Below are 14,486 nucleotides of genomic sequence, written 5' to 3' on the forward strand. Positions count from 1 at the left end.
AAGACTGTAAAAGCAGTGCAAGCCCACTCATAGACAAACCCGCCTGGCTGACTGGCCCCGGGCTGAGGGGGCCAGGCAGGGCCACCTGTTTCTCTCAGGCAGTCTTTTCACTCTCCATCTCTGACCCCTTTTCTCTCACCTTCCTGTCTTGCCCTGTCATGGTCTGACCTAGGTAGGAAGCCATGTATGCAACATAGCAAAATGTTGGGGCAAGGTGATCCACTGGACCAAATCTACTGGCTCCCTAGTTAGGTCTGGGAGCTCACTGGAGCTTTTTTCTGCCTGCCTTGAGACCCACTTGGTCAATGGCTTGGGAGACTTTCATTGGCTGAGATGATCACTAGACCAGCCAAAAGCTCTGAGAACCTTCCCCTGGGTCTGTGAGTGTAACGGTTGGGAACATTCCCTTACTTTCCAGGTATGTTTGGTCATTCTGAGACTTAGAGGATGCTTTAAGTGACTGGATCTGGACCCTTGTTTCAGCCTTTGTCCCTTATCTGCTGCAAATTTTCTGTGGAATTGAAACTGGCGACTCTCCATCACCTTTCAGGGCAAACCCAATATACACTGGATAAATGGCCACTGCTGGCCCAAATTCATAACTTTTGATTTTTAATATCTAAACTGATTTAAACAATTCCATAAAAACGGAATGGCAATGTGGTCCAAGGCCTCCTCCCCAACAAAACTCCCAGCTCATTTTAACCTTTCTCAAGGCGCTGGTTCAACTATGTCAGAGGGGGCTGGAGAGACGGCTCAGAGGTTAAGAGGACTGCCTACTCTTCTAAAGGTCCTGAGTTCAATTCCCAGCAACCACACGGTGGCTCACAACCATCTATAATGTGATCTGATGCCCTCTTCTGGCCTATAGGTGTACATGCAGGCAGAGGACTGTAAATATAATAATAAATAAATCTTAAACAACAACAAAAACAACCATGTCCAGAGCCAAAATGCCCACTGCTTCTGCTGAGCCTCCAAACTTGTATCTTTACAGTTATTCCTGAGGTAACACAGAGTTCTTTTGCCTTATGCTCCACCCCCACCCCCAAACACACCTATACTTGTGTGTCTGCCTGCCCAAACTTGGAAAATGCTGCTTGTATCAAGGTAAAAGCAGCCCCCTTGTCGATCCCATCTGCAGACACCCACAAACTGCTTACGGATATGTACATCGGTTCAGTCTTACAGAGACTCAAGTGTCTTTGTGGGTATGGATAATATTGACAATTTTTTTCATGCTATTATACTCTAGCAAGAAGCATGGTTCTGGAGGTGGAACTTGGCCTGTCTGCTCCAGACTCAAATATATTTTTTTTGTTTTTGGTTTTGTTTTGTTTTTTGAGATAGGGGTTGTCTGTGTAGCGTTGGCTGTCCTGGACTCGCTTTGTAGACCAGGCTGGCCTCGAACTCACAGGGATCCACCTGTCTCTGCCTTCTGAGTGCTGGGATTAAAGGTGTGTGCCATCACCGCCCAGCCATACTCAAATATGTTTAATTTTTTTTTCCTCCAAAGTTTCTGTCCTGGACCAGGCTGGCCACCTGAGGAAAACAGGAATTACTCTGCTCTTACTGTCTGCTGGTATGCAGTTCCTCCTCTTAGGGAAAGTTCACTCCTGGGTCCACACCTAACCACCTGTGATGGCATTAAAAGAGGCTGCCAGGCACTCTGTCATCAAATTTACGCGTTGGAAAGTTGTTTGGACTGTGCAAGTGTGTCGCGGACAGCTGGTTTTGTATCTGTGGAGTCAGCAAATGATTGTATCAAATAGGTGGCATGATTTTACTATGGGTGATAGATACCCAAGACTTTAGAGTCTTCAAGAGACGACTCAGATGAGGACAGTCCCTCTGACCTGGGCTCACCTGTGTGTTTCAAGACTCTACACGAGTCTCTAGCCAGAGAGAGCTTCAGGGCCACCGCCTGCCCTCTCACCGTGAAGCCGACAGGAGTACACAGGCCTTAGCAGTGATGTCTGCGAATGTTTTCTTAAGACATTCCAAAAGCCAGTATTTGTTAAGGCTCATTTGATTTGGTTATCTTGGCTTACAAATTATGCCTGTAAATAAGCAATCTATTTTTAAACAGAACGAGGTTAAGAAATATGCTTACTGTTGTCAGTATGTGGTGACCTAGAGAGCTGCCTTTCAACAAAAGGAGTAAAGAGCTGGCTTTAGCCTTTGTTAATTTGGTCCATGTTACAGATCTGACATGACTGACATTTTTCATCTGTTGGTTGAGTGCATGGGATAAGAATGTAAAAATTTTAAAAGGGTTAACTTTAGAAAACTTTATATAAATGGATCATGTACTCTTGAGAAGGGGTCACTGGCTTGGGTAGGAACTTAGGAATTTCTACTGTTGAGGGGAAAGCAGGGCAGTCATCATCTCTGGAAGTGTTTTTATTTTGTTTTTGTTTTTCGAGACAGGGTTTCTCTTTGTAGCCTTGGCTGTCCTGGACTCACTTTGTAGACCAGGCTGGCCTTTAACTTACAACGATCCGCCTGCCTCTGCCTCTTGACTGCTGGAATTAAAGGCATGCGCCACCACGGCCGGCTCTCTGGGAGTGTTTTTAAGTTGAAATTTGAAAATCATTTCTTTTGGGGAAATACAACTTTAAATAGTCTCTTCTTGCAGCCTGATATTTATTATATAAATCTTGGAATATAGGCATAGCAATTTGGTGTTAACAAAATGTATAATAAGTCATGTTTTCAAATACTAGATATAGCCATTTAAGTTAAAAGTCCTGAGCTTGGTTAGCAAAATGGTAACCAAAAATTGTGTTTTGAGATTTTTTTTGCTCATTAAATAATAATGGGCATTGTTAATATTTGAAACAAATATATAAAAGCCATCCTATGTGGGAATAAGGAATAACACTTGGACACTTTCTGTTCAGATTCATTCCTTGAATGCTGACTTCAACGGACTTCTTTTTACAAAACTTCCAGGAGCTAGGTGTGGTGGTGCACACCTGTAATCCCAGCACTCGGGAGGCAGAAGCAGGCAGAATCTCTGTGAGTTTGAGGCCAGCCTGGTCTATAAAGGGAGTCCAGGACAGCCAAGTTACACAGAAAAACCCTGTGTCAACAAAACAAAACAAAACAATACAACAACAAAAAAATCAAAACAACAAAACCCAAACCCAAACAACCCCCCCCAAAACAAAACAAAACAAACACGAGAGTGCATCCAGGTGCTTGTTCCTTATGTAGGGTCTGACGTAGCACACACTGATCACCGTCACCTTAGCCACCCACAGAGCTCGGGCACATGCTCCAGCCGGCTCGACAGTTGCGTTTAACTTTATGGTACATTGATTCCTGTCAGTCTTGGTGCAGAAGTTTCTTCATGTAACTTTGTCTCTTACTGGTCCTCACGATGGTGTTCAGTTATGACCTTCTGACTTAAAGCTCTGCGTCTTTGCCATCTGTTACACTCACTGTGGCCCTGAGGCTGGACCCTCTTTTGAGGCACTCTGACTGCTGCTCTTCTTTCTGTCATCCTTGAAGTAGTTACCAAGGACTGATGGCCCCAAACCCCTAAAAGCACCTCAAGTGACCTCTAGAAGGGAACTAACTGGGCCACGAGCCATCCAACCCATTCCTCTTGTGACTCTGGATGTTGTTTTGGGCTCAGAACAGTGCCACCTCCATACCAGCAAATCCTAACTGGTCTGAGATGAGGCCTATAGGCAGGGGCCAGACAGACACTCACCACTAGCCTCCTCCTACTTACGGGCTTCTGGGCCCCTCCCACTCTGGAGCCTCCCAACCTACCTCCTTGATCACTCTTGCCTCCTTACTATCTTCGTACTTAGGTTTTTAGCCCATCTTTTAAGTATTTCACTTACTGAACTTCACCCCCTACCCAAACAAAAGGGTCCACAAAGCTCTCCTGATATTTCTAACCCTAAAACAACTCCATTTGTTCCCGAGACATATGCAAGTTTGCTTTAGATGCTGTGAAGACACTCTGGCTACAAGGACCTTCACTGTTTCATCCCAGCTTGGATCCAGGCCTTCACCTTAGCTCTACTTTCCCCACTCCCTTCCTTTGATGGCACATTTTGGTGCACCAGTCCTGACAATGGGACCAATCACTGTCAGTCCATCAACTCGCTGGCCACCTTCTCTCCCTGACCCACTCTGTCTCTCCTGCCTCTGCGCCTCCCCCTCCCCAGCCTTCCCAGAAAAATCTGTTTTGCTCTATAACTGAATCATCTGCCCTCTCATAATTGTTTCCTAAGTCTCTTCAGGAGTAGAGGAGGGTATTCATCTGATCCATCACAGTTGATCAAGTTAAGATTCCCCCTACTACACAACCACACCAACTCTCCAATGGATCCAGGAATACCTCCTCAGCAGAAAACAGCTACTAACACCGCTGCTCTGCACTTTTAAATTCTCTCAAATTAGGTATAATCTAACTAATAACATAACAAAAAATATATCTAAAATCCAAATCCAAAAATAGTTATTTTGTGTCAGGGGGAGAGGAAGGAGGGCAGAGGGAGAGGGAAAAGAGAGAGGAGAGAGAAAGGAGTAAGGGAAGAGAGGGAGAGAGAGAGAGAGAGAGAGAGAGAGAGAGAGAGAGAGAGAGAGGGAGAGAGAGAGAGAGACCGCCTTGCTATATAGCCCAGGCTGGCCTTGAACTGCCTTAGCTACCCAAGTGCTGGGATTACAGGCCTGTGCCATCATGCCCAACTAATAATTATTTTTATAATGTACTTCCAAAGCTTTCTCTGGCTTTCTTTTCTTTAAAAAAAATTATTTATTTATTATTTATACAATGTTCTGCCTGCAGGCCAGAGGAGGGCACCAGATCACATTATAGATGAGCCATCATGTGGTTGCTGGGAATTGAACTTAGGATCTTTGGAAGAGCAGACAGTGCTCTTAACATCTGAGCCGTCTCTCCAGCCTTCCCTGGTTTTCTTAATGTCTCTGTAAATTTAAAATTAGATCCAGAGCCTCATGTTAAAGTCTTTTGCGGTGGTGGTGCACGTCTTTAAACCCAACACTCGGGAGGCAGAGGCAGGCAGATCTCTATGATATTGAGGCCGCCTGGTCTATACAGAGAGTTCCAGGACAGCGAGGGCTATACAGAGAAATCCTGTCTCGAAAAACAAAACAAACAAACAAACAAACAAAAAAGTCTACTGAATTCAGTGAAGTCAATATTTCTCCATTTTGTTTTGTTTGTATTCTTCCAGAAGATCGCAGTTTGCTTTTTTCCCATCACTGTGATTCAAATATAAAGTTGTCTACATATTTGCCAAATACTTAGTACTTTCAATTTTTAAAATCAAGCTTTTCCGGATAGATAGAAAGAAATAAAAGTTGTACATTGTCAGAACCCAGTCCAAGAATGGAGTCACGTGAGGAGAATTCTGAGTACTTGTGAGAAAACTCTCAGAAAATAAGACTCGAGTTTTGTGACCTCACTTTCCTCAAAACACGGAACTGTTCTTAGAATGTGTTGTTGTGCTCTTCCCGGGTGTAGTGGACAAGAGTGAGTTGACTTCAGCTGCCGATATCTATGCGCCTCTATGGAGACGCATGTTTCTGCCGCATGGGGCTTGTCCTTGTGACTGTATATAGCTCGAACTCATGTGGCTTTTCTTAACATCAGCATATAAACTGTCTGATGCTCTGAATAAAGGTGTCTAGTGCACAAGACTTTAGTTTGTCTCATTTGTTGGCTCCAATCTCCCATATCCCACCACTTCCAGAGCAGAAACAGTACATATTTAAGGATGATGTCTGAATACATGTAAACCTATTTAAATCCAGGTTAACCATATCTATCTACTCAAAAGTATCACTTCTTTATGGTGAAAACACAGAATTTTGTACTTTTAAAATAAAAGTCCCTAAATTGGATAATACAGTGTTCATAAATCTCTTAATCTGTTAAAGATTGTTAAATAAGTTATTTAGTGAAAAAATACTTGGTAATAGATCACATATTTAAAAATTAAAATAGCCAGGCACGGTGGCGCACACCTTTAATCCCAGCATCCAGGAGGTAGAGGCTGGAGGATCTCTGTGAGTTTGAGGCCAGCATGGTCTACTTATTAAGTACAAGGCCAGCCAGAGTGACAGAGTCAAACCCTGTCTATAATAAGAATTTCAGGAAACAAATGAACCTATTAATTGCTGTTTATTATGTCTTTTATTTTTGAGATTTTAATTACATCATTTCCCCTTTCCTTGGTTATTTTGAAGAGTAACAGGAATTCAGTATCTCCAGAAAAAATACATAAAGGCAAACAATAGCCATTAGCAATCTCCCTAGTATACCATGCTGTCCTACTTCCTTCTACATTATATATATATATATATATAATATATATTATATATATGACATATAATAAATGCTATTGATATAGTGTGCATTCTACTGTACACTTTTTCCTTTTTGTAGTTATTTATCTTATGTGTGTATGAATGTTTTGCCTGTATGTATGTCTGTGCATCACGTGCATGCCTGGTACCCTGAGGCCAGACTCTCAGGAGTTAGACAACTACGAGCCACACTGTGGGTGCTGGGAACTGTACTAGGGGCCTCTGGAAGAGTAGCTAGTGTTCTCAACCACTGAGCCATCTCTCTAGCTCCTTACATTCCTTTCCTAACGACATCTTATCACAAATATTTACCTCCCAAACACCAAACGCTGTAGCAAAAACCTCCTCATAGGACTATCAGATTCCATCAGACAATACTGGGTGGGTAAGGCATTACAAATGACATCACTAAGGAAAACTTCAGCCCTATCTTGGTAGCAGTGTCTCCTGACAGTCAGAATGCCCCATTAAACATTCTTGAAGCTGCACTTAGATTGTTCCTGTTATAACAGAACCAAGGAGGTCAGAACATTTTCTCAGTTGCCACACATACACCATAACAAAAGCGCTGCAACCTCAAAAGACTCAGCTTCATTATATTGCTTACACTGTAATTTTGACAGTCCCCATCCCCATATACGGGCATTTCTAAAAGGATCATCTCAGAGATACCCTAAAAGCATAGTCTAGTCAACCATGATTTGGGAGAGAAAGGAAGTCATGGCTATGCCACTCACGTCATCGCTATCGATGAAAACTTGTTTAAAATCTACACTGGGAAACCCCGCACACTGCGCTCCCCAGCTCCTGCAGCGCACTCAGTTTCTCTGGAGCATTGGCTTTGTTTCGTTTTCTAAACTTCTGTTTAAGCACTGTATCCTGCCACTAAGTCCTTTCCCTCAAGACAAGAACTAATCCATTTATGGATCAGTTTATCCATCCCCCTCATACTGGTCATTTATTCATATCCAGGGTTTAAAAAATATATTATTATAAGCATTTCTGTCTCAATTTTAAATTATTTCAAAGAGTAGGTTCCTAGAAATGTAATCAACCAGCCTAGGAGGATCAATGTTTGCTATATCTTGTCAAACTGCTGTCCAGAAATGCTGTACTTTATACATCAAAGCATAGCCTGTTCCATCACGTCTTCCCCAGCACTGAGTGTTATGACTTAAAGGTCTTACCTTTTGTAAGTGCTTGGTTTCCTTTGAAATTAACATTTCTTAAATACTAATTTTCTGTCCTTGGCTCCTTTGTTAAAACTATTCGTTGACACCTGTTACACTTTGAGAACTCCATGGCTTTCAGAGGAGAGGGGCTTAGGGGTCGAGTGGGTCTGGCAAGCTTACACTATGGGCGAGAGGCTTAAGAGGTGTTGGGATCTGGTGAGTCGTTAGAATTGCTAGCTGGCCCGCAAGGCTTTCTGGAGGTTTTGTCCAAGGCGGGAGCTTGGCTTAGAATGCGGCCTCCCGGCGCTCGGCCCCTGGTGAGCGGCTGGGATGTTGGGCCCTCTCCCGGGGACTTACCTGCAGCTTCAACTCCTGCCCGCGGCGCCTCAGCGCTTGAAGCGGGTCCCGCGGTCGCCGGGCGAACATCCGCCTAGCTGCCGCCGGCCGCCGGCGCCGGTTGCCAGGGAAACCAAAGTGGGTGCTCAGCAAGATGACGCTATCAGCCGGCGCCGCCACTCCGCGCCAGGAGATGAGCTAAACGCGCCGTGGGCTCTGCCAAACAAGCACGATTCCCTCTGGCTTCCTAGGGCTTGTGGTCGTCCCTGGGAGACCGGGACTGCACGTTTCTCACTGTCACGACCTCGCACCGTGCAGTGCTCTGTTCTACGCAGCTTTCTGACACCGGTCCTTCGAAACTAATCTTTAAAATAGTTTAAGCATGGAAAAACTCCTTAGCTATGAGAGCTTTCCTGTGGCATTGTGGACTCCCGTTTAGCTGCGTACTTTCACCCTGAAAGTGGTTTAGATTATCGGCCTCATTGTGTAGCCCTGAACTCTCAGAAATTCGCTGGCCTCGCTGCCTCCCTAGTCCTGGGAGTAAAGGCATGAGTTATGGCCCAGAGACAGTTTTAAATTCTTGCCATTTGGTGTATTACTGGTGTCTTCCCAAAATCGTAACGTGGTCCATCCTGAATTCTGAAGGTAGCGATTCTGCCTTGTGCGGCAAGCCTATGAGCAAATAAATATTTCTCAATAGCCCCAGTTTTTGTTCACTCACAGGAAGGCGGTAGTATTTCCCTTGAGACTCCACCCTCTAAATCCAATTCCCAAACTCAACTACGGCAACCCTGAACCTAAGAATGGTGATGGTCCAAATTCACCAGTTGACAAGCCGGTATGTAATCCCAAGGTATGTGACTTGTGGCTCCCAACTTACTGACTCCAATTTGTCTCCATGGAAGACTTTTCCAATGTGGGGGAGGAGGGAACTTCATACATTTAAGTATGAGAAGGGAAGTCTGCCAAGGGGGAATGGTCCACTACAAGGCTTGGGACACAGCACATACACCGCAGGTAGTCATAGAGAATAAGATTAGCCTGGCACAGGGCACCAACATGTATAGAGAGGGATGCCCAGCGATGGCCCATAAAAAGGATGCTGCACTTTAAGCAATGAGAAAACAGGGCTGATGACATGGTTCAGTGGGTAGATTAACAAGTGCTCTTGCAGAGGAGCCAGCATCCACACGGCAGCTCATAGCTGCCTTATAACTTCTATTCCAGGGGAATCTGACACCATTCTCTGGCCTCTGCAGATACCGGGCATGCTATATGGTACACAGACACGCATGCAGGCAGAACAATCACACACATAAAATTTAAAAAACCACTCATAAAACAACAAAAACCAGCACCAACACCAGGCCTTCCAGGAACAGGCCCAGATGTTACAATAAATTTATCTGTTTGGCCTAGGAAGCCAAATAGCTTCCACAGCCAATAACTGACACAGAGACTGAAAAGTACTTTAAAGCTGCAAGCACCACGCCAGGCAGAATCTAAATGGATACTAATTTACTCTAAACTAAACTAAACTACTCTAAACCCCATAACATACATATATCCCAAGCACTTGCCAATCTGATCCTCAGAGGCTTCTCTCCTTTTCTCAACTATCCTTCCTCTACCGTCAACGGTCAATTCTTGGCCCCGCCCCCTCCAGGAAGTCCCACCTTCTACTTCTATCCTTCTGCCCAGCTGATTGGCTAGCTAAACAGTGCTTTATTGACAGTTACATCTACTCAGCCATTCCTCCACACCCAAAGGCAGAGCTACTCCAGTCACAACTCAATTTAACCCCCATTTTCTGTTTGAGACAAAACGTACTTCAAGAAACCTAACCACAACCAATGATGTTGACTAAAAAGCTTCCCCTATCCTGGGGCTGGAGATGGGTCAACTAGGAAAATGCCTACTGCACGTGCATGAAGATCCATGTACAAACTTGGGATGCAACCGGGCAGTCTGTAGCACTAGTGTCACTAGGGCCTTGGATTTGGAAACAGGCAGATCTCTGAAGCTCATAGGCTAGTCAGCCCAGCCAAATATACATTCCCAGCTTCGGTGAGGGACCCTGTCTGAAAAGGGGGAGCTGGGGAGATGGGTCCATGGTTAAAGTGCCTGCTACAAAGTGGCTAGTTTGGATTCTCAGGACCCGTAGTGGAAATGGCAGTCCCTATGACAAAGCTTGGGTCTACACCTACATAAAGGGCACATGCACTCATACACATGTGGACATACATATGGTACACACACTACACACACATGAGGAAAAAAGAAAAGATGGAAAGCATTCTGGGAAGGCACCTGAAGCTGACCTCTGGTCCCCACACAACTGTACACCACCACCACCACCCACAGGGAAAGAAGAACCCTACCCTGTGTCAAATATACCCAGCTAAGTCTCAGAGAGGGATGTTGACTAAAAAGCTCTGGCCAAGTAAAGCCTAGACAGGATGGAGTGCTAAGAACCAACATTTTAGCCCTTGATGGATTAATAGAATAAGAACAAAGTTAGAAATAATAAGGCTCAGTAATCCTATGAAAACGGATGTGGGGTTTTCCTGAAGAATGAACTTTTCTTCATTAAATGGAGTTGAGACACAAAAATGAGGACAATGTGTCAGAAATGCATATTATAAACAAACAACTAGGGACTTGGCCACTTGATATGACTGGAATTTATCATTATGCACCACTCAAAGGTTTCTCTTTCACATGTATATCCCATTATATCACTTAAAAAAAAAGTTTTTACTCTCTGCATGAAATGTTTCACCCTTCAAAATGAAAATATCTTACATTTATAATTTTACTTCAGCCATTTGACACAACTCCTAGCTTTTCTGAATGTCTAGAAAAATGATCCAAAATGGTCCCTTGATCAAGTCTGCCTCCAGGCTATACCAAGGATGTGAGCGATTGCATGAGAAAGTCTGTTTTCAGGATCCAATTTCTTACTGCAGCAAAACAATCCCTTCCTTGGTGAGGAGGGAAAAGATTCAAAGATGTTTATATATTTCTTTTTAATATTAAGAATAGATTCATAAAGTTCAAGAAATGATTTCTTTCCAGTGCTTTTTAATCCATCTTCGACAAGCTGTTGAAAAACAGAAAGAAAAGAAAATCAGCAACCCCACCCTTTAACTTCAAGTTACTGTACTGTGACGTTAAACCAAGAACTACAGCGCTGGCGATCGGCTATGATGAAACGCAAGGCTCCCGACAGCCACGCTAAAACCTTTTCTACTTTATCTGGCTACCAACAATGCGAAACTCTGAATCTATATATGCAAAACATCAAAGCCACAGGACTACCGGGGACCTATAAAAATGAGTTTGGGGTGCCTGGAGAGAGGTTAAGAGCACTGGCTATTTTTCCAAAGGTGCTGAGTTTTACTCCCAGTACCTACGTGGTGGCTCACAGCCATCTATAATGAAGTCTGGTGCCCTCTTCTGGCCTGCTGGCACAAACTCAGGCAAAGTACTGTATAAAAAAACTAAATCTTTAATATATATATATGTATATATATACATATACATATATACATATACATATATATATGTGTGTGTATATATATATATGATGAATTTGGGGCCTGGGGAGTGAAATGCTTCACCGTTCTCTTTTTTTCTGTCGAGTATTTCCACTTCAAAGCAAATGGTAAACATTCCCATTAAATACCCTCAGTAAACTGAGCTGTCAACACCTGAGAGTAAGTTATTAGAGAAGACAAAACTATTTTCTTTCTGGGGTCTGGGAGCAAGCCACGCTCCCGCAAGCCGTGCAAGGGCGAGCCGGGACTTACCGGCTGGTGGTCGCCGGGCTCACCGCGATCCGGGCTTGAAGAGTGAGAACCCTGCGGGCTCCGGCCGCGGCGCGCGCTCAGGCCAGGTCCAACTTCTTCTGAGTCGTCGCCAGCTTGTCCTGCAGCCTCCGCTTCCTCCAGTCCAGGTAGCGCCTCCGCAGCCGATTCGCCTGCCAGCCCAGGACCACTCCAGAGGCGAAAGCCACTAGAATGGACACCTGCAAAGTCCTCTCAGACACGTCCGCCATTTCAACTATCAGGCGTACGGACTTAGCTACGGACCGGCGCGAGGATCAAATGTCTCAAATGCCGCAGCGCTTGCTTTCTTGCGGCCCGCCCCGAGCATGCGCGAGGCAAGGTCTGAGCGTCTGGTGGTTCTTAGGTCAGGAGAAAATGACCAGCACAGGGTCTTATTAGGATGATGCAAGACCCTTCTGGTTTCTGAATAGGCTCCGCATTTCTTCCACATTCCTCGTTTGACATTAGTCAGAAAATGCCTTGCATCATAGCTGAATTGGTGCCATCTACTAGTGTTCGGTTTTCTTAGTGGCTAACTAAGCTTTCCGGGAACTCGATTTTAAAATAAGCAGATAGAGAAAAAAATTTAATAACATTTTAAATTAATGAATTTAGACGAAATTGCCCTTAAAAATACATTTTTGTTTATCTCACTGTACAGGGTATTATCATTTCAATATATAATCATCTCCCAAGTTACTAGTGTCAATGTAATAACCTCAACTGTCATCTTAAAAGAAATATGAGTTTATTTTGGAACTATTTTGAGTGACCGACCTAGTAGCACAGATTTGGGTTAATCCAAATTCCATGTTCCAGTGTGGAAGCAGTTTCATGAAGCTTTGTTGTTTTATGGAATAAAGTCGTAAATCTGGGCAAGTTTAAAATGCATTGACAGCTACAGTAAGATGGAGGCTTTTCTGTAGGCCTAGGAAAGCACGTCTGAATCGTTGCCTTACGTTTCCAAAGAAAAACTTACCGTTTTGTAGCAATGCAAGTGTGAAACCAATTATATCATTCATATACAGCTGGACCGATACAGACGGAGATTTGGGCAAGAAAACCATAAAAATAATGTTAAATGTTACATTTATAAGAGAAAACCAACAGTGTCAATCGATATTAACATAAATTAAAATATCCACACCAGGAGACTATTATATTTAACATATAAACACTGGAAGAGTTCCCACCAAAGCTGAAGACTGTCCAGTAGCACACTACCACTGTTTAACATCACTTCAAGATAAGGACACAGCAGAAATAGGAATGATGTAAGACACACAGTGCTTTCGTAAAGCTAATAATAGGGAAACTTCAAAGAGTCAGATGAGAGCAACAGGCTTCATATGTCCAAACTCCCAGCTAAGAATAAGAACCATAGGGAGGGGCCTGATTTAAAATAGCAACCAGACGCCCAAAAGCCATTTAAGACTATAAGTCAATCTATAAAGCAAGATTTTAAGTTCTTCACAGAAGCAGAAATCTTTATATAAATCAAGAGACAGATACCAAGTTGGGATGAATATTTTGAAGTTATACACAAGTCTTTCAAAGTAAAGGGAAAGAGAATATACAGATGGACAAATAGGGGTTCATAAAACAAGAACACACATCTAGCCAAACAGACAAAATCCCTGTGGATATATCTGGCCTAATCTATAAGAAAAATGCAAACAGACTACAGGGAAATACTATTTTTACTTGCCAAACAAGTCAAAACCCTGACCTATGTCAGTGGCATAGGAACAAGTTCTTGTGGACCCTGCATAATCACTATGGGGGTTAGCTGCAGACACTCCCAGCATTTGGAGGGCTACTTAAGGAGACCTTATCTTAAACCAAAAGCAAAGCAAAATCCAAAAAAAAAAAAAAAACCAACCAACCAAACAAACAAACAAAAAAAAACCCAAGTGTAGGCAAAACTTTTCAAATAGGAGCATAGGAAATAGCTCCAAAAATTAACAGATGGGCTAAACTGAATGTTCTCAGAAGAAACAATGGCCTTCAAGTACTTTAAAAAACTTATACTTATATACTTCTATGGATGCAAGCCCTCTATTTGCCCTGCATGCCTACATGATAGAAGAGAGGATCAGAGCCTATTAGAGATGCTTGTGAGCCACCATGTGCTTGCTGGGAATTGAATCCAGGACCTCTGGAAGAGCAGCCAGTGCTTTTAACCACTGAGCCATCTCTCCAGCCCGGCCAGCCATTAAGTACTTAAAAGAGAATGTTCATTATTCTTAGCCATGAGGGAAATGTCAACCAAAATTACTTCGAGTCTCTCACCCTAATCAAAACAGCTCTCACCGAGAAAAAAAAAAAAAGCTACTGAGGATATTAACAGAGGTGTCCTCTAGTCATTGTTAGATGAAATGCAACCTACTATGGTGATTGTGAAAACCAGCATGGTGGTCTCTCAAAAAACAAAAAGCAGAACTGTTTATAACCTAGCTTCCCACTCCTAGGTATGCAAAAGATTCTATATTCTACCAGAGAAGCCTGTTTATCTGTATCGATTGTATGCAAAAGATTCTATATTCTACCAGAGAAGCCTGTTCATCTGTATCGATTGCTCCTATATTCACAATAGCAAGGAAATGGAACTAGTCTAGATTTCTTAAATATTTTTTATTTAATTTTAATTTATGTGCATTGGTGGAGTTACAGACAATTGTGAGTTGCCATGTGGGTGCTGGGAGTTGAACCCGGGTCCTTTCGAAGAACAGGCAGTGCTCTTAACCACTGAGCCATCTCTCCAGCCCCCTAGATTTCAATTAATGAATGTGTA

At 43.3% G+C, this 14,486-nt stretch overlaps 2 protein-coding genes across 2 annotated transcripts in view; both read right to left on the reverse strand.

Moving 5' to 3' along the window:
- Nucleotides 1-7,967, reverse strand: part of Nphp1 (nephrocystin 1) — a 45,257-nt gene extending 37,290 nt beyond the window's left edge. The window contains exon 1 of the mRNA XM_051144587.1: nt 7,884-7,967. Within this exon, the coding sequence (XP_051000544.1) occupies nt 7,884-7,952 (69 nt within the window). The 5' untranslated portion in view covers nt 7,953-7,967. The remainder of the gene's footprint in view (nt 1-7,883) is intronic.
- A 3,688-nt stretch (nt 7,968-11,655) lies between these two features.
- On the reverse strand, nt 11,656-11,954 carry Mtln (mitoregulin). The gene has a single exon (XM_051145053.1). The coding sequence runs from the start codon at nt 11,920-11,922 to the stop codon at nt 11,752-11,754; it is 171 nt and encodes a 56-aa protein (XP_051001010.1). The 5' UTR covers nt 11,923-11,954; the 3' UTR covers nt 11,656-11,751.
- Nucleotides 11,955-14,486: the final 2,532 nt, after the last annotated feature.

This window comes from Acomys russatus, chromosome 4 (genome assembly GCF_903995435.1).
Source record: "Acomys russatus chromosome 4, mAcoRus1.1, whole genome shotgun sequence".
NCBI lineage: Eukaryota > Metazoa > Chordata > Mammalia > Rodentia > Muridae > Acomys > Acomys russatus.